This window comes from Nesoenas mayeri, assembly GCF_963082525.1.
Source record: "Nesoenas mayeri genome assembly, chromosome: 1".
Lineage (NCBI taxonomy): Eukaryota > Metazoa > Chordata > Aves > Columbiformes > Columbidae > Nesoenas > Nesoenas mayeri.
In genome coordinates, this window is record NC_137541.1 from 88,739,457 (window position 1) to 88,757,263 (window position 17,807).

General features: G+C 45.8%; 1 protein-coding gene across 1 annotated transcript; it reads right to left on the reverse strand.

The window, feature by feature from the left end:
• Nucleotides 1–1,450: 1,450 nt before the first annotated feature.
• CTC1 (CST telomere replication complex component 1) lies at nucleotides 1,451–17,269 on the reverse strand (the record flags this gene model as incomplete). Its single annotated transcript, XM_080344617.1, has 24 exons — nucleotides 1,451–1,848; nucleotides 2,786–2,912; nucleotides 3,060–3,222; nucleotides 3,480–3,544; nucleotides 4,027–4,186; nucleotides 4,271–4,351; nucleotides 4,600–4,765; nucleotides 5,057–5,166; nucleotides 5,906–5,976; nucleotides 6,262–6,405; nucleotides 6,690–6,779; nucleotides 7,031–7,493; nucleotides 7,832–7,946; nucleotides 8,149–8,275; nucleotides 8,514–8,714; nucleotides 8,799–8,973; nucleotides 10,456–10,682; nucleotides 10,993–11,121; nucleotides 11,293–11,595; nucleotides 12,089–12,233; nucleotides 13,116–13,312; nucleotides 14,231–14,474; nucleotides 17,025–17,173; nucleotides 17,249–17,269. The coding sequence occupies 24 exons, from the start codon at nucleotides 17,267–17,269 to the stop codon at nucleotides 1,673–1,675; spliced, it is 3,849 nt and encodes a 1,282-aa protein (XP_080200743.1). The 3' UTR covers nucleotides 1,451–1,672.
• Between the last annotated feature and the right edge of the window lie 538 nt (nucleotides 17,270–17,807).

Consider the following 17,807-nt stretch of genomic DNA (forward strand, 5'->3'; position numbering starts at 1 on the left):
TACATCTTCAGCCTGGCAGACAGCCTATATAAGGACTGATGATTGCATTTGTAACGTGAAATAAAAGAGGATCAGGTGAGTAGTAAGTGTAGCAGCAGACAGAATAATAACATACATAATGAGGATGAAAAGAGGGAGAGTAGTACGATACTACTGGAAAGTTCAAATGTTCAAAAACAGTTATTAAGCACAGTTACAACTATAGAGACAAATTTTCCTTTTTTGTGTGTGTGTTTTTAAATGTCTCTGTTATCTAGCACTTCCTATCTATTTCTGTAACACTGTCTGTTATGGTCTTATTCATATTGTAATATGAATACTTTAATAGGTAAATAAGATTTTTATCTCTTAATCTACATGACTTGCAGTCAACATTTTCCTCAGGCTGAGAGTTGGTTTTTTTGTTTGCTTCTATGTTTTGTTTTGTTTTCTTTGGGGATGGTGGGGGGCAAGCTTCAGCAAAATCATTACCCTTTCACAGAAAGCACCTACAGAAAAAAAGACTGTCACAGCAAAACATGTGTAGACCTTTTTTGCTTTAAGTTGTTTTGGCAACTTTGAATGGTGGCATCTGTCAGGTCTTTTGTGCCACTTGGGCTTTGGGCTCAGAAGCTGCCAAGCAAGGTTTGAGAGGGAAGGTACTTTACACACACTCAATAAACCCATCACTTGAAGTTTAATATAAGGCTCAAACTAAGGGTGAAAGGGGAAAGGCAGGGGGAAACGCTGAACAAATAACCCCAAAATAGACTATCTGTTCAAATACGCTGCCTGCACACGGAGTAAGGTGGGGAAGTGTGCGGAATTTACTAACCTATAGCAGAAGATGAAGGATCTGGATGTTATTTTGCCAAAAGCAAGAGCAGAACACTTGGTCATCACAGGAGAGGAATCTCTTCAAATGGTGATCCTGTTGTACCCGTTAGTCTGCTGTGCTATCACGGACACCGACATGTGCCATTGCAGCCATCCCCTTCCTAATAAGGAACAAATGGACAAGCCTGTAGCACACTGTGAATTTGTACCACAGCTCACTGCCTTCCTCTTGTTACTAGCCCCATATAATGTTCAGGCCACTGTTCAAGGTGCAAAACAATGTTCATATAGTCCTGTGATTTAGTACCATGATTTAGTTTCCAAACAGTAACTTATTCACTTCCTTTCTTTTATTGGAGGAAGGAAATGCTTTAAAAACATAATTTTAATGACTTCAATTGGGTTAAGAAGACTATCCCTTGTTGCAATTGTACAGTTCCACATGAAGACAGTGAATGACCTGCAAAATGCCAGGCTCTGGCTCATAAACTAAGGATCTACATTCTGCCTCATTCCCCATATAGCAAGTAACCCATAATACCAAAACAGATACGATGTTATTTAAACTGTATTTTAATGGCTTTATTCAGTAGATTACCACATAAAATACACACATTGTGTGCCCTATGCCCAAAGCAGCCGTTATCATGTAGAAATATTGAACATCTCTCTTCTAAAACACAGCCCAGTAGCAATGATGGCAATGGTCCAGAATGACCATTCAGGAATTCCACAAGCCAGAGCAGCTTCTTGATTGCACCCTTTACCCTGTGCTCACAGGCCCATGCTCCCACTGGAAAGGAAATAAAAAAGGCCAGTAGTTATTTCCATAGTTCCTCTCCTACTCGGAGAGACGTTAAGCAGTGGCTCCCACTCGGCAGTGACCAGATGTCCTAATCCTCTCACTGTTCAGATAGCTTAAGGCGTCTTGTTCCACTTCCTCCACGTTCAGGCACAGCAGGCTTGGCCGAGGTCCCACTTGCGACACAAACTCCACTTCACCGCACCGAAAGTTTCTCAGCTGCAGTGGAGCTGAAGGGGAAAGACAGAACCTGTAACAATTCAGTACAGGGCTCCTGCTCTGTTCTAGCACACAGCTGTAGAAGTTTCTGGAGGTGGGAAGGTCTTGCAGTAGCTTCTTGGCATCTGCTAAACCTCAAAGGACAGCATGATTAATGAATCCAGGATGTGAGCAGATGAATGTGTTTGGCCAGAATCCCTCCAGCCTGGAGGAAACAGACATTTTGTGCTGTGAAATGTTGCGTACTATATATGTGCTGCTCACAGAGCTGATGCACTGGGCTTTGTATTTTTTCTCACCATCAGCAGTCTGGCCTTACAGACAGCATTACATGATAGCCAAAAGATAATGTCTCCACAGCAGAGCAACCTCTGGTGAGCTTGGCAAATCAACTCCTACAGCACCTGGACTTATAAGTCAAGCACTAGTGTTAGCGAAAGCAGCTAAGAAGAATGTCCCCTTGATGCAGCAACTGCACTGTTGTGGCAGCCTGAGTTCAGATATCAGCACCCATGAACTCCAGACTCTTCAGAACTTTAAATTCCGTGGCCATGGTGAGGATTTCCAGGCCCAGTCTTGACTCTACCTGTCTAAAGTCGTAACCCACTTGATTTGAGAGGTCTGCACAGTAAGTCTGGCTGGCCATGGAAGGACAGAGAACCTTGCTCTAAAACAGAGAAGGCTTTGTGTGTAAGAGACATCCCACAGAAATAAACCTGTACCTTAATATTGGTGGATGGGAGGGCAAAAGAGGGATGCTAATAAAACTTGTTCCCTCCCACGACTACCATACATACAAGCACACACAACCCCCACCAATTCCAAGAAAATCCTCCAAATATCTTGCTTTGTGGGCAGTGAAGGCAGCTCTCCTTCCACAGCCTGGTGAGACAGCTCCTTCCTTCCTTCCCACACTAAATATTACAAAAGCCAACAGTGTTTGCTTACCAGGCTGCAGAATCTTGGAAGGCTTCCTGTCTAGGCTGAAATCCAGCAGGACAGGGCGACAGATGAGAGGACTCCTGCACAGACTCCTTAGGTAGCAAGCAATGAGATCCTCAGGTTCCTCAACACACTGAGGAAGGAAAGGGTGTGTTGCCAGTGAATGTGCAGAGGGAACCAAAAAGCCACTGGAACACCCACAGCAAAGGGAAATCCAGTCTAGCTGAGGCTCGAGCCCAGCACGCTTCAATTGCTACTGCTACCAAAATAACCCACTCACACCAGTGCCAGTAGCTTCTCCATGCTGAATGGACACTCTGCCCCTGCTCTGCACACAGTTCTGCAGAGCTTCCCACTCAAGAAGGCTCAGGCCCAGCATTGCTGCCACGTGCTGATTCCTGCACAGCACAAAAGCTTCACCCGTTCCGTCCTCCACCAGCACCCTATGGAAAGAACAGGCAGATTAAGATGAAGAGGGAGGTCAGGACAATGCCTGGCACCCTTGCAAGGCTCACGTCCCAGACAAGGGATCTCAGTAAAGAGAAAGGAAGTTTTGTTCACATCTGGGAAGACATGACAACTCTAAATTCTGTCTTTGCTATTCTGTCCACATCCCATCCTTGATCTGATTTTCCCCTCCCCTCTGTGGTGTAATTTGTTCCCTCCTACCCACACCTCTTCCCATCTCTACAGCGCTTACCGTGCATTGGCTTGCCTTACTCCTGTGTGTGATGGACACAGTGGATTGTCACGGGTGCACCTCCCCTGAAGGAAGAGTAAAGCTGCAGCTACGTATGGGTGCGTATAACAGAGAGAAGGGGAAGGGCCAGCGCCTCTTTTAACCCTCCCCTAATAAAGTATGCAAAGGATTAAAAAACTTCACTGTGTTTTCAATTAGTGTCTTGGGAAAAGTTAATATGGGGAGAAAAATAATCTGCTGCAAGGTGCTGACATCCAACAGCAGTGAACATGGGAAAAGCAGAGCATTAACAAAGTAGGATTCTCCTCCTGAACATCCTTCATTCCCAGTACTAGCTGCGAGCCTGCCTGATATCAGATGCACACTTCTAATCAGTTGTCATTTTGGTCCCTTTCTAACAAGGAAGTCTGCTTCAGACACTGGAAAAAGACATTTTGGAATCGGGATAGGAACTCTTATTTATTTTCTCTACATGGTAGCAGAGGATGTGTCAGAGTAGAAAATCTGCCAGGCTCCTCACAAATTATCTCTGTGGGAGCTTGAATACCTCTTTGAAGATGCTGCTGCAAAGTGAGCAAACCCATTGCAGGGACAGAGTCAGTACACAGGACAAGTGGCACAAAATCCGTGCCTGAGGCAGGTGTTGCAGGTGAGGTTGCAAGTTGGACAGAAACACTAGTGGGGGGGACGATCCTTCTCCTGCAGGACTAGAAGAAACAGGAATGTGAGAAGCTTGGAACACAGAAACATTTCTTGGGACACTGTAAAGTGGGAAGAAACCCAGGACTCACCTTGAAGGTAAGGGAAAAGCTGGTAGAGATATGATGCTTACACAACTGGAGGCAATGTAGGTGCAGTAAACATTATGGAATCTGCAATAGGAAAGAGTAGATGTCAGGAAGAGCTCGTAGAAACCAAACTGCTCAGTTTCCTTGGCATGGCTGGGCTGGTCTTCATCTCTAACACGGCAGGAAAATAATTTGTAGCAAGGGACTGGGAGACAGGAAGGCATGAGCAAGGGATAAGGAAAGTCCACAAGAGGAAAGATTTAGAGATGGTTTCAAAGACAGCAAGAGAGGTCAGAACTGGGGCCCAGATCAGGGCTCAAAGACAGGGGTACCTAGAGATTTTGCGTTCCAAGTTCTGGAAGAGGATCTTAGCTCCAGGTAGCAAACCACGGAGATGCTGCAAATAGGTGGCAGCAATGTAAATGTCCACCACACCAGGGGAGCCTGGAGCAACTGAGATGCTGAGCTTCACGCTGTGATCACTGGCTAGCAAACTCCCTGAGGAGACACAAAACCACACATACCATGAGTTCACATGCAGGTAGCATAGTCTGTCACCAAACCTGGACCTGCTAGAGGTGTTTTCTCTCCCATTACAATGAGCTTATCACTGTTCCACCCCACAGATTTTCCAGGTACATCCCCATCCCCAACACACTTGCACTGTAGTTTCCCAGCCCTCTGACAGGCTATGGGATGCAACGTCTTGGCATACTTCTACTATCCTCAGATACAGAAAAACAGTTAGCCAAGCACACTATCTTTCTCACAGGCTGTCCACAATCTTACCTTTCTGCTTTCGAAGGCCAAAAGTCACAGATGTCTTCTCATTCTTGGGAGAGGCACACAAGGTCCTCTCCACTATCTCACCAGAGAAAGAAACAAGGGAACCTGTGAAACTGAAAGCAGAATGGGATTTCTGTCCTGCCTGAAGACAAAGGGAGTGGAAGAAGGCCTGATGCCAAGATTGCCACAAAGACAGGAGGCAGAAGAACACTGTTGCTTGATCCTAGTTTCAGGGGAACCTGCCCTTGAGCACCTGAGCTACTGGACTGAAGTGAGCTTGCTGCAGTGTACCCCACACAGGGACAAGAGGCCCCTTTAACTCACTTTCTGCTTCTTCAGGCTCAGCAGTGAAGAAGAAGAAAGGGATTACAGCCTTCCTATCTGCTTAACTCCTAATTGCTTTTTCTTAATTAAAGGAAGAAGTTAACCAAAGAAAAACTCGGCTTGCATATCACCCCAGGTTAAACATGCTTTGAATAGAAAAGCTTCTAACCCCAGTATTTGTTTGAACAAATTATGCTAAAACAATCAAAACACAACAAAAATCTTCCCTGCTGGGCATGTTTCCACTTCTGACAGGAATTTAGCAGAGACCTTCAGAACCTAATCCACACTAGTTGTAGTTCAAACATTTTCTGGACACCATTTTGCAGTTTTGTCACCTGCAATCCCTTTAACTTCGATAAACAGGATGGGGGCAGTATGGATTACTTGCACATAGGAAGATTTCCAAACCATATTCCTAGGGCATAAAATTAATCTCTGTTTAATGTAGTACTGCCTCCAATAAAGACAAATGCAAACCTACTCCCTGAGGCACCATCACATCTAATTTGGGACAGACCAACATACCTGTTGCTAAGTACTTCTGGAATGGAGGAAATTCTCTGGTCCATGCCTCTCAATACCGATCTGGCTGCCAGCTAGAAGTGGGGGAAGCAGGGACTCAGATGGGTTGTAGTTCGTGGCTATGTTCAGCTAGAGCAGTGAAAACAAGCTCTACATGCTTAGAGCTACGTCAAGCAACTGTTGCTTCCTCCTTGGATTAATTCTGAGGCAGGAAAACATGAAGCCCAGCAGCAGATTCTGACAGAGCTTAAAGCAGAATGGTCTCATCAACAAGACATTCTGTACAGACAGTTTTCTGAGCTAGTTCTGGAGAGATCCAAGTCTCCTGTGAAAGCCCAGAGCAATAAGGTACAGCATACCTGGTGCTCAGTCAGACAGGATATCCATGTCTCATGCTGTAAGTGCCAGGTATCTTGGACAGGCAGACACAGGGGGCAGGATGACGTGCTCAGGAACTTTGCTGGCACGGGTGGAAAACACAGCTTGTCAAACACTTCCAAGTCCTGAGAGAAGAGCAATAAGGCAAGAAAGAAGCCTTATTAAAGGAAGGAGAAGAAGGCTATATAGGAAAAAAGGGCCACTAAAGAACGACGGTTTACAGAAAAAATATCCACTGAACTTGGAGCTCTGTGAGTTTAAACTAAACAGAACTGAAGCACTTCCTTGGCAAGACAGACGGGAATTTGAAGCCTTGAGAAGAGCTTACTCACCCTCTGACTTCTCAACTCCCACATGCAGTTCAGTAAAATATCTCCAACAGGAAACAGCAGGACAACATCTCTCTTACCGAGCAGTGGGGCACAATGAAGCGATACAGCCCTTCCAAGTGCAGAAATGGAAACCATCGCAGAGACTTCCCCATGAAGAGCAGTAGTGCCTGGTGGGGGAGGGGAGGAGAGAGGGGGGAAAAAAAAGGTGATGGGAGATGTTAGGAAAAAGGTAGAATGAAAAATACAGCAAAATGAGAGCAAGCCCAGCTTGATAAGTAAGGTTAGCATCATCAAGGATAACCAAGACAAAAATCACTTTAATCGATTAGGAGCCTAGATCCTTAATTATTACAAAAGCCCCCTGAGAAGCAAGTTCCAGCCTTATCAAACCACCCCTTAAAGCCGCCTCCTGCCTCACTTCATGCTGTGTGATGCCCTCTTCTCCATCACAGCTGGTCTCCTCCAGCTCCACTGGATTCCCAGTATCTCTGGAGTGGCTCCAGAGCTGCGGTGTGCCCAACCACAGCACAGTGGCTTGGAAACTGCGCTGCAGCTCCTGTCCTTCTCCATCTCCTTCTCTTGGTAGTTGGTAATTGCGTAACATAAGACCCTCTTTCTGGGTAACCAAGAACAGGCGAGATACACAGCTGGTTCTTGTATCGCTGCTCTGGCCCTTCTGACAGTCCTCAGTGCTCTGAGTATCTGGCTTGGGATCCTCCAATTTCAGCATTTTTGCCTCTGGGGTTTCCAGCTCAGATGTTAAGCTGCCACCATCCTTCTTCCTCAAAGAGGAGCTGTTCTGACTCCTAAGGCGTTTCTGGATTTGTCCTTCAGCAGCGTGGAGAACCTGAACATCCTCGAAGTAGAACTGCACATAGACACTGAAACAACAAACAGTGGCAGTGAAACTCCCTGTTCCTGAGAGAGGCCTCTCTGAAACGAGTGGTTTTCTGGGAAAAGCATTTCTGGTGAGTGCCCTGCAGATGTTCAGCAGGAGCAGTGGGAAAGGGTGAAGTAGAGGGCAGCTATCAGGCTGGGTGTATCCTGAACAAAATGGAGATGGTGGGTTTGTTGCTGATAAAGAACTCCTTTCCTGCAAATAGCAAAGGACAGTTGCTTTGGCACTGAAATATGCTGATAAGCAGGTTTACCATTGTCCAAAATAGCTATGGAACTGCAGAGTGATTATTTTAATTGGGCACTAAATAAAGGGACTTGCCTGATTTTTTTCTCCCTCACATACTCCAGATTTGCCAGCTGCTGCCAGGAGGGAAAATCAGTCTGAAGGAATCTCTCCACTACAAGCTGGTAGTTTTCCACCTGCAAGAGCGATCCTGCAAACACATCAGAGAAAGGTGCTGAGCTGATAAAAAGAGAATACAAAACCAGCATGCTGAGTTTCCTCATTTTAAAGTCACGGGGACAGGCAGTCATAGTTCAGCATCTCCAATACCATGTCTCCTCTTCCTTGTTTTGGAGCTGGCTGTCAGAACAGCAAAATGCCAGTGCTCTCAGATTTAGCTTAGTGGGACGTACCTAGGAGAGCTGTATGGGCAAAGGGGCTGCCATCCTTATGGGATATCACGCAGGGAAGTGTGCTGGTCTTGTCCTGCAGCTGGAGGGAACTGCTCCTGGAGGAGACTCTCAGCACACCCAGTAGTATCTGCAACAGAAAGGAAGCTGCACAGAGCATCAAACATTTCCCCATCATTGAAGGCCATAAATCAAAGTGTATGTAACAGCGGCATGAATTCAGCCTGCGTCAAACACACCACAGGTAAAAAAAAAGCAGTGTCATTCCCTAACATGAAGAACAGAGGTGCATCAGACAGGGTGCTGGAAGGCATGGGGGGAACTGGGAATGCTCAAGGCACAGACAGTAAAGGGAAGAAGGCACTTACCAGTCGGGGCTGGAAACTTCCTGCTGAGAGTGTGCAGTAGGACCAGGCCAGTCTGCGATTCAGCTCCTGGGTGCCCATGTGCTGTGCCTCCAAGGGGGAAAGCAGCTGTGATGGACCAAAGCCTTCCCAGCTCTTCTGCTCTGCCATGCGGTAAACTGCAGACAGAGACGGGGCCTGGCATGGAGGCTTCAGGGTCAAACACTAAGGAAAGAGAAAGAAAGAGAGAATCAGCTGCAATTCTTCCCATCTGACAAACAGGAAACATCTCACAGAGCATTTATTCACCTTCTGCAGCGGACACTGGTGTATTTTTGCTAGGATTTCATTATAAATATCTCTTGCTTCCCCTCTATCTGGAACCATAGCTTGCAGAAGGGGGACAAGAAACTTCTCAGCAGCTCTAGGGTTTCGGTGGGTAGAGCTAAGCAACAGTGTGCAGCGCCCAAAGAAAGAAGAAAACCTGAAACAAACAAAAAAAAGACATTTAGAAGTATTAGCAGTCCTCACCTCTTTGTAAGTTTTGCATGTAAGTCAGGGATTCTTTCTACTTGTTATGAGTGAACGTGCTCTGTAGGACAAGAACTAAGAAGAGTGCAAAAAGAACAAGAAGTGATTTAAAAAAGGAACATTTAAGGGCAATGCAGATTTATGTCAGGCAAGCAGACAAGGAACAGGAAAATATACAGAAATTAACAGACTGGCAAAACCTGGAAACTCAAGTGGACAAATAATCTCCCTCTAAGTCACACAAATGGATCTCTGCGCATTTCAGCTAACCTTGATATGATTACTCATGTTAGGTATACTTGAGTTTCTTCTACAGGATGCAAAAAAAAAAAAAATCACAAAACAAAAACAACCACAGACTGCTGTTGTTCCCATTTTCCCCTTGCACTGCGCTCCTCCTTTCAGAATTTAGCTCACTGCTTTTGAATGCCTGGAAGTGATCACGCTGCCAGTCAAAATAATGACTTAACAACAGAAAACAAACTCAAATAAAAAGAGATAGCAACTAACTCACTGGAACAATTTTCAAGTAGCAGCATGACTTACCAATCACATTTAAATGAAGTAAAAAAGCTAAAAAAACCTGAAACCTATGGCTAGTATCATTCCCAGGACAAAACTGAAGCTGTTTCATTGGAAAGCATAGTAAAAATTCCACAGTGCCAGTAAAGCACAGGAAGACATTCTATAAACTGCTGCTGGACTGCCTGAGATTAAATATATACATTTTAGTTTCTAAAGTCCAAGGCAGCAGTTACAGTGATCAGCCATAACTTTTCCAGAACAAACACAAATATTTTCACTAAGAGAACCCAGAAGTAAACCCAGAAACTGGCCCACAGCTGTCATGCAGAGTACAGCCTTCAGGGAGAGAAGGAAGCCATCTGGAAGAACAGGAGATAAGTAAGAATGTGTGGGAAAATCTGCTAAGACAGAGGTTCTCAAATGAATGCTCATACTACTAGCAATACTCAGAATATCTCGAAATGATATGCTCAGTAGCCAGGACAAAAGAGCCTTTATATCAGTTGTGACATGGCTGCAGCAGCGGTTTTCAGCTCCAGCCTCAGTACCCATCTTGATTTGTCAAGCAAACCGCACTGGCAGGCACACATCCCTATGGTGCTTCTGTATGTCAGGACGAAACTTCCTAGGCAGAAGTACGTAAACACACACTCTGGAGTGCTGCAGCTTCCTGAGAGCAGTGGGCTTACTGCACATGCACTCAAGTGTACAGGATTTTCTCTTAGGAGCAACTGCAAGGTACAAGCAACTGGACATGATGTGAAATCTAGATTAATTATTTAGGCCAGCAAACCAGAAGTAATTGCTGCTGCTATTAGTATCCAAGCATGGTAATTTTGTGCACCCTTGGTCTAGAAGATACCCGGGTAGCCTACAAAGCATAGACCGACTTCAGAAGAATTGTCCTCACCTTTCCTCAAATGTCTCCAGGAGGCTCACCAGCCAGAGGTAGAGTGGCATACCAAGGTTGTGGCGAAAGAGCAGCTGTAAGTAGAGATTTCCTGAAGATGTTGGTGGCTGATAGGGGGTGCTGAGCCTTGAAAAACTCTTCAGCACAACAGTGCTGCTCAGGCAAGCACCGAGTACAACGAAAGGGAAGGATGCCAGAGGCTTCTGCAGGAGGTGGACATCGATGAGCTGAGATACACAAGACATACAACTTAAGAGAGGGGATGGCTAGTCTACTACCACTCCCCAAAACTGCCACCCTTATCACTCTACTGGATTGTCTACAAATCAAATACGACCAAGGGACGTGACACTGCTTAAGAAGGAATCAGATAATAATTTTGACTCTTATGACCTTGACAGTAAGATCCCAAATTTTTTTCCAGAGACTTGCTGAAATAATTCTAATGTTCCCATAGTCTTCTGTTGACCCACACACGTGCGAGCCATCCCCAGTCTTTTCCACTGAACACTTTATGTCTCATAATTTACAGCTTACCTCCACACACGCTCCTGGTCGGAGTCCACGTGCAGAGTTCAACAACTGCTGGTAAGCGAGGCACAAGCAGACTTTGTTATCAAGTAAAAAGAGACCAGCTTTGACATTGAGTATTTTGGTGACAGTTCCCTAAATGGAAAGTAAACAGAAAGTTACAGGAGTGTAGAGACTCCCAGAATATAAGAGACTCATAGGCCCAAGCAACAGGAAAATAAATTAATGATGAACATAAGACCTTGCAGGCCAGCAGCTGAAACCCTAGAGGACAAGTGGGCGAAGGCTAACCCTATGAATCCTTACCACATATGAGATGATCTTGGATTCTTTGGTTGATGCTGGCCTCTCCTCTTCAACTCCCAGCTCCAAGGAACCACTGAGCTGCTCAGCAGTCTCAAGGGAAGAAGATGGAGTGGATTCTTCTTGCCAAGCACTGTCCACTGGCTGCTCCCTCACCTGCTCTGCACAGTAGGGCAGAAGGCAGGAAGAAACACGGGTGACAAACATTCTTTGTCCAGATTTCTTCAGGCTGGACACACTCAGGCCTGTTATTGTATACCTGTGACCCAGCTGGAGGGTATGATGCCATGCCAGCTGGTTGGGCTTCTAGAGCAGAGAAAGCAAAATCAACATCAGCATCTCCTGCACTGGAAAAATTCTTCCTGACTCAAATAACCCACCCAAAAAAGCTTTTATTTAAAGAGGACTACCTTGCACTCTTAGGAAAGGGGTGATATCTGCAAGCTGTTCAGGGTTACTGCAACTGCATGAGGGAGGAGGGCTGTATTTCTGCAGGGCATATAACTAGACTTCTTACATACAAGGCTGCATGGAATGACAAAAAAAAACCCCAAAGCAAAACACACACACACACACACAGAAATCAACCAACCAACAACAACAAAACAAAAATCCCCCCCAAAACACACAAAAACCAAAACAACAATAAACCACAAAACAACCAAACCCCACCATAATAACTAGTAAAAGGAAGAATAAACCAAACTGGGAAGCCAAGGGCAAACTTCAAAGAAACAATCAACTAGCACATTGACAGATACAGATGGTGAAATTTGTGAGCAAAATTCCAAGGTCTTACCTGCACCAACACAGGGAACAAAACAGCTGAGGTGAAGCACTTCAGAAACAGAAAGAAGAATGTCTTGTGCCTAATACAAAGCAGAGGCCCGAGTCTAGCCAGTTCACCTGCCACAGTGAGTTTTGATCTTTCCTTACATGGAATCCTACAAGGCCATTGAGAAGGCAAAAGAAATCAGAAGAACTTCCGTATCACAAAAGCAAAGCTAAATCCCTTTGACATTTTAAAAAAATGAGAGTGTACACTGAAATATGGAAATAGTCTTCTTGTTTAGAAAGTTCTGTTGAGTTAATCAAACACTTAAGCTTAAAGTAAGTTTCTCACAAGCAGATAAAACTAATTAAAACAAAAGAGAACTAAAAAGAAACTAAAGCAGCCTGATTAGTGACATCTTATCATTATTAAATTACACCAAGAATTCTTTACTAAAGAAGAGAAAACAAGATCCATTACAACATGAAATTACCAACTTCAGTAAGATTTTCAATTCCACTAGCTACATTTTCACATACTGTAAGTATTATTTCCACTAAAGACAACAGTTACTTTTATCAACTGGCATTTAACTGGCACCTTTATCTCAGCAATCTGATAAGAACTTGACTGGTGGTGTATACTCATTTTGTATTAGAATCTACAATTACTTTCAATAACATTTTTGGTTCACTGTATGTTAAAAAAAAAAAAAAAGTTGTGCTAATCTAAAGAGTGGATTTTAGCTTCAGTGAAAGTTTAATCATCACTTTGTTCTTATGTCCTTTTCTGTAGAATCAAAATACATCCAGAAATAATGAAGATTTGTTTTATTTTGTCAAAACACAGAATAAAAGCTTCCAGTAAAGTCCTGAAAGACAGCTGATTAATGAAAAGTGGCTTTGTTTTATAACTTTTACTTCCACCAGTCACTGTTATGCTTCCACCTGTGGCAGAAGCAGAATTTGGCTCTTCCTAGGTCAAGTGCTCTTCACGGTACCTGCCAAACCAGAGCAATAGTGTTATGACGGAGTTGAGCCTGCCAAGTGCTTACCTGGAGGTGAGCAGTGGCTCAGCTGACACCGGGTAGGGGACTGGAATGCTGGCAGGTACTTCTTCTGGGAGATTCACTGGCACTGGATCCACCAGGATTTCCAGGTACCCTGCTGCGTTCCGGTCTGTCTGTGGTATATATGACCAGCTTGGGAAGAGGAACAGTGACTCCAGCCACTCGAGTTCAAAATGCAGGAGCTAAAACAAAAGATAATGAGATAAAAGCTTGAGATGAGTTACAGTATATTTTCTCAGCCTTACTTACAATGTTCATTACTAATTTGCCCTTGCATGCACATCACAAACTCTTGTACTGCTGGGCTTCATTACTTAATGAGAGTAGTGTTTTCTGCTCACTCTCTTATCCTGTATGGAGAATCTCTGTCCTTCAAGATGTAAATCTGGAACAGACTTGCTGAGCTCTACAGCTAGCATTTCCTGGGTTACAGTCACACCTTTCTGGTGGGGTGATAATTAATTCACTGCAAGGCTTAGTTATTTTTAGACTATTTTTCTAAAATTCTCACCTGCTTTCTTTTCCCCTGTGTTTTCAGTTAGAAGTTCATACCAATATAACTTTTTCCTAGTCTTCACCTCCTTGGAAAGCACAAGCTCAGTGCTCTTTCATCACAGCTCAAGGGGTTACCCCTTATCTATACTCGCCTCGCAATGACCTTCAGAAGGCTTTTAATTCAATACCACTGTCATGCAAGCTATTATTTCCTTAAAGTATGTCACCAATGCATCACTGAACACCTAATGCAACTCTCCAGAAAGTTATTTCTGCTCCACTAGTTGGAATTCAACAAATAGATGTGAATGCTGTGGCCTCCAGGTCTCCCAGGCCACCTCATAGTTGAGAATCTAACAGAACTGTACATTAGGCTGTCTCCTTTTTTCTAGGCCAGCACATCTAATATTTTTTCTCCTAACAATGACCAATTTGGCATGTTCTATCCTCTCCCCAGGATACAAGCTTGCTGATTTTCTGCCCATTACACAGATGTGTCATTTCCCTTGCTACAGAATTTGGCAGACCATTTGAAGCCCCTTGTGGTCTGTAATGCTGTCCCAGAAGTGGGAATAAACACAATATCCCTCAGACTGAGGACATACCTCACACGGAATTATCCCAGTATTGTCTTTCACGTATAGGCAACCATCTACCAATTCTTTGTTCTCTTGCCTTCTATCTGTTAAGTACCCAACCAAAATCAGGTAAGTCCTTGGCAAAGCGCTCTGCATGGGCAAAGCACCTTCTCCTTGATGTGCCCATTCTTTAAATTCATTAGTGCTCCAGGTCAGGTGGCTGCAGCATGGCATGCATTGCTGATGTTGTAGGTCAGAGATGGAGATGAAACTGGAAAAAAAAAAGAAAAGCAGGAATACAGAAGGATGTAGGAAAAACTCAGTCTACAAAGTTTGGAGATTACAGTGATCATTACAGTGGACGAAGCTTAGCCAAGTCAGAAGAACCTTAGCTATTGGCATGGTCTGATGATACCACATGGCAAGAACCAACTCATTCACTGTCATTTATCAACAATCTCTCTCAGTTCAGTCAATATGTCTGTTCTGCTTGAGCATCCTCTCTGAAAAAAGAAATCCTTTGCTACTTTGGTTACCTGAGCAGGCATGCAGAAGACTTGCAAAAATATCAAACTGAGAATTAATAAAATTGAACGTGTTTTCAAGAACATGTGGGAGGAGGTGGGAAGAAGAACAGTTATTAGTTCAGACATTTTTAGCTTGAATAGGAGACTTTGTGAAAAAAACCCAACAACTGCTCAACACAGTTCACATATCATTAACGAACACAGGTAAATACAAACTAATTCCATCATTTGGTACTAAAATTGCTGAACTGTAGTAAAAGCAAGGTTAAACAACTTCTAGATGATGATTGTGACAAGTCTTGGAATAAATTCTCTCCTGTGCATAGCTTACACAATACAAAACTGAGAGACAGCAAGCCAGTAACCTGAGACTGGGCCTTCACTCATTAGAACACAGCCAAGCTTGTTCTGAATCTTTCCACCCACCCTCCTGGCTTTGGGGGGCGGGAAGAAGAATGAGGTGTAACATCAAATCAACCACATATGAAGCCATCCACAGTGTAGCACATATTATGCTTAGACTGACCATGGTACAGAATATGAGAGAACAGGGCAGCATCCTCAGTACATTCTATGCCTTTTCAGTGTTTATATGATCATGGCAGCATTCATCATCGTTGTTTACAACCTGGCTCTCTATGCTAGAGAATTAATGAAAGTCCGCTGTCCATGCTAACGTCAACACTCAAAGAGTGAATACAAACTGGTCTCCAGCTACTGATTTTCGTACTTGTTTCCAGTGAGGTTAGCTGACAATTTTAGATTGTGAAACTAGAGCTCTATTCATAACACCCACTTGCTCAATAGCAGGATATTATCAAATTCAAAGAGTATGAATTTGAAGAGTTTCTCTTGGTTAGTCAGCTATCAAAGGTTCAAAGCCAGAAACTAGTCTAGACAAGTGATGGGTCTCAATCAGCTATATATAGCATTTATATATATATATAAATATATAAAAATAAATAAAATACAACAAACATCAAAAACCAGAAGAGATAAACTTATGCAGGTACTTATGTTGTATATTTGGCAGCAATCTGAACAGGAGGAAGATTAGTTGAAAATGACATAAACAAATTGCTTCATCCTCAGAGACAGAGCAGCATAGAGAATAATTCTGATATCTATGATCTTCAAGGAGAACATAGTGCTGCTCATGTTTCCATTGCACGTGCTGACTGCTTTTTGGGAGAAACCAAAATGACAGTAGTCTACTGGATGCCAATTAACACATACAGAGAACTAACAGGACCCTTTTCTGGTGCTCCAGAGCCTGATGGTTAGCTGTGGATGTAGCATGCTGCTCACAGACCATTGGCCTCATTCAAGACAAATGTCAACCATCTTCAACTCTTCTCTACGAATTCGCCTGAATATAAACCAAATTCTGGTTTAAACATTGTACAATATAGCCTACAGGAAAAAAAGACAGCTTAGATGAGAGCAGTTTAGCTGCTGTGAAAGACCCACCATCTACACTTATAAACTGCTAGTATAAAATTAAAGACCACGAGTTTCTAATCAATTCCAGTTGCTTTGTCCCCAAACCAGCTGTGCCAGGGGTTTTAATAGACATTCTCCCAGTGTAAGCTGGAGCAAGAGAGAAATAGATCCAGATGCACCAAACTTTCCAATGTAGATGCCTCTCAGCAAGTTGTGTGTTTTTTATGACGGCAAGCACTCAAAAACCTCTCGCCACACTATCCTAGACTCTCCCGTTATGATCACATGCACTCGAGGGCAGACCTCAGCTGGACAACAGCCTCGGAGACCAACCCCAGGAACAGTCTCCTGAGCATCTCGGCAGGACCCAGCTGGGAAGCTGCCGTGCAAACGCCGTGCAGTACAGCAGCTCGCTCTCAGCGACATGCCCTACTTTGGTTACGTGCTCTACCTACCACAAACTAGCGGATACGGTGCTTAATCATACCGCAAAAGCGACCGGGGATGCATCGAAGCCAACCAGCCGCATGCGGTTACCCGCCTCCGGCAACATCCCTCCCACCCCCAGCATCCGGGGCAGGCAGCGCACACGAAAAGGCGGCGCTCCCGGGGCGGGTGCTGCTGTCACAGCCGCGGTGCTGAGCTCTCGGCAGAACCCCGTCAACTCCGCTCCGCCGGCCCGTGGCTGCGGCCGGGCCCACACGGTGGGACAGCGCGGGAGGAACGACCCCACCGGAACGTGTCGCGCATGGGCGAAGGACAAGCGTGGGGACACCCCCCTGCTCCATCCCCTCATCCCTCCCCGCCCCTGCGTTCGCCTCCCCTGTCCTTCTCTCCGCGCCCGCGGTCACCTGTATGCGAGCGGCAGGTCCCCGCCTCCTGCGCTCCGCAGGCACCGCAGCACCGCGTCCAGCAGCGGCGGCTCCGGCCCGCCAGGCCCCTCGTGACCCGGGAGCGCTCGGCGGATGAAGTTCCGAGCCGCCTGCAGCCAGCGCTGCTCCTAGGGAGAAGCAGAGAAACGAGGCTTCAGCGCTGTGTGGCGGGGAGGCCCCGGAGCCCCCCTTGGGTCACTCACCGCCGCGCTGGGTTCCGCCATGACAGCACCAGGCCGGGCCTGGCCGCCCGCCTCACGGCGTTGCCATGGCAATGCGGGGCGGGAAACTCGCAGGACCCGCCGGGAGCGCCTCCGAGCCTCGAACCCGCCGGTCTCCACCCCCTCCCTTCCGTTCCGTTCGGCCAATCGCTGCCGCCGGCGCTTCCCCGCCTGGCCCGCAGGGGCGGCCGCCGTCACTTGGCCTCCGGGAGCTGCGTGGGCGGCCGGGCTGGGCTGCCCGGTAAACAGCCCCACGGCGGCGGCGGCAACCTTTGCACTCAGCGGGGCCGTCCCTCACGCAGAGGGCCGGCGAGAAGCCGGGAGTGCTCTGCAGGCCGGGAGTCAAGTGGCCGCGCTGACAGACGAGCTGCAATCCAGCGGCTGTGTGAGAGGCAGGTGGCGAGCTGGGCTCGGTCCCCGGGGTGGCACATGGCCGCGGAGCCTGGCGGAACGCCGAAGGCCTGGCAGACCGTAGGGGGACGGCGGGGAGGGAGGGAAGGTGGCATGCCCTGCCAGTTCTGGCGCAAGCTGGGAAGTGGAT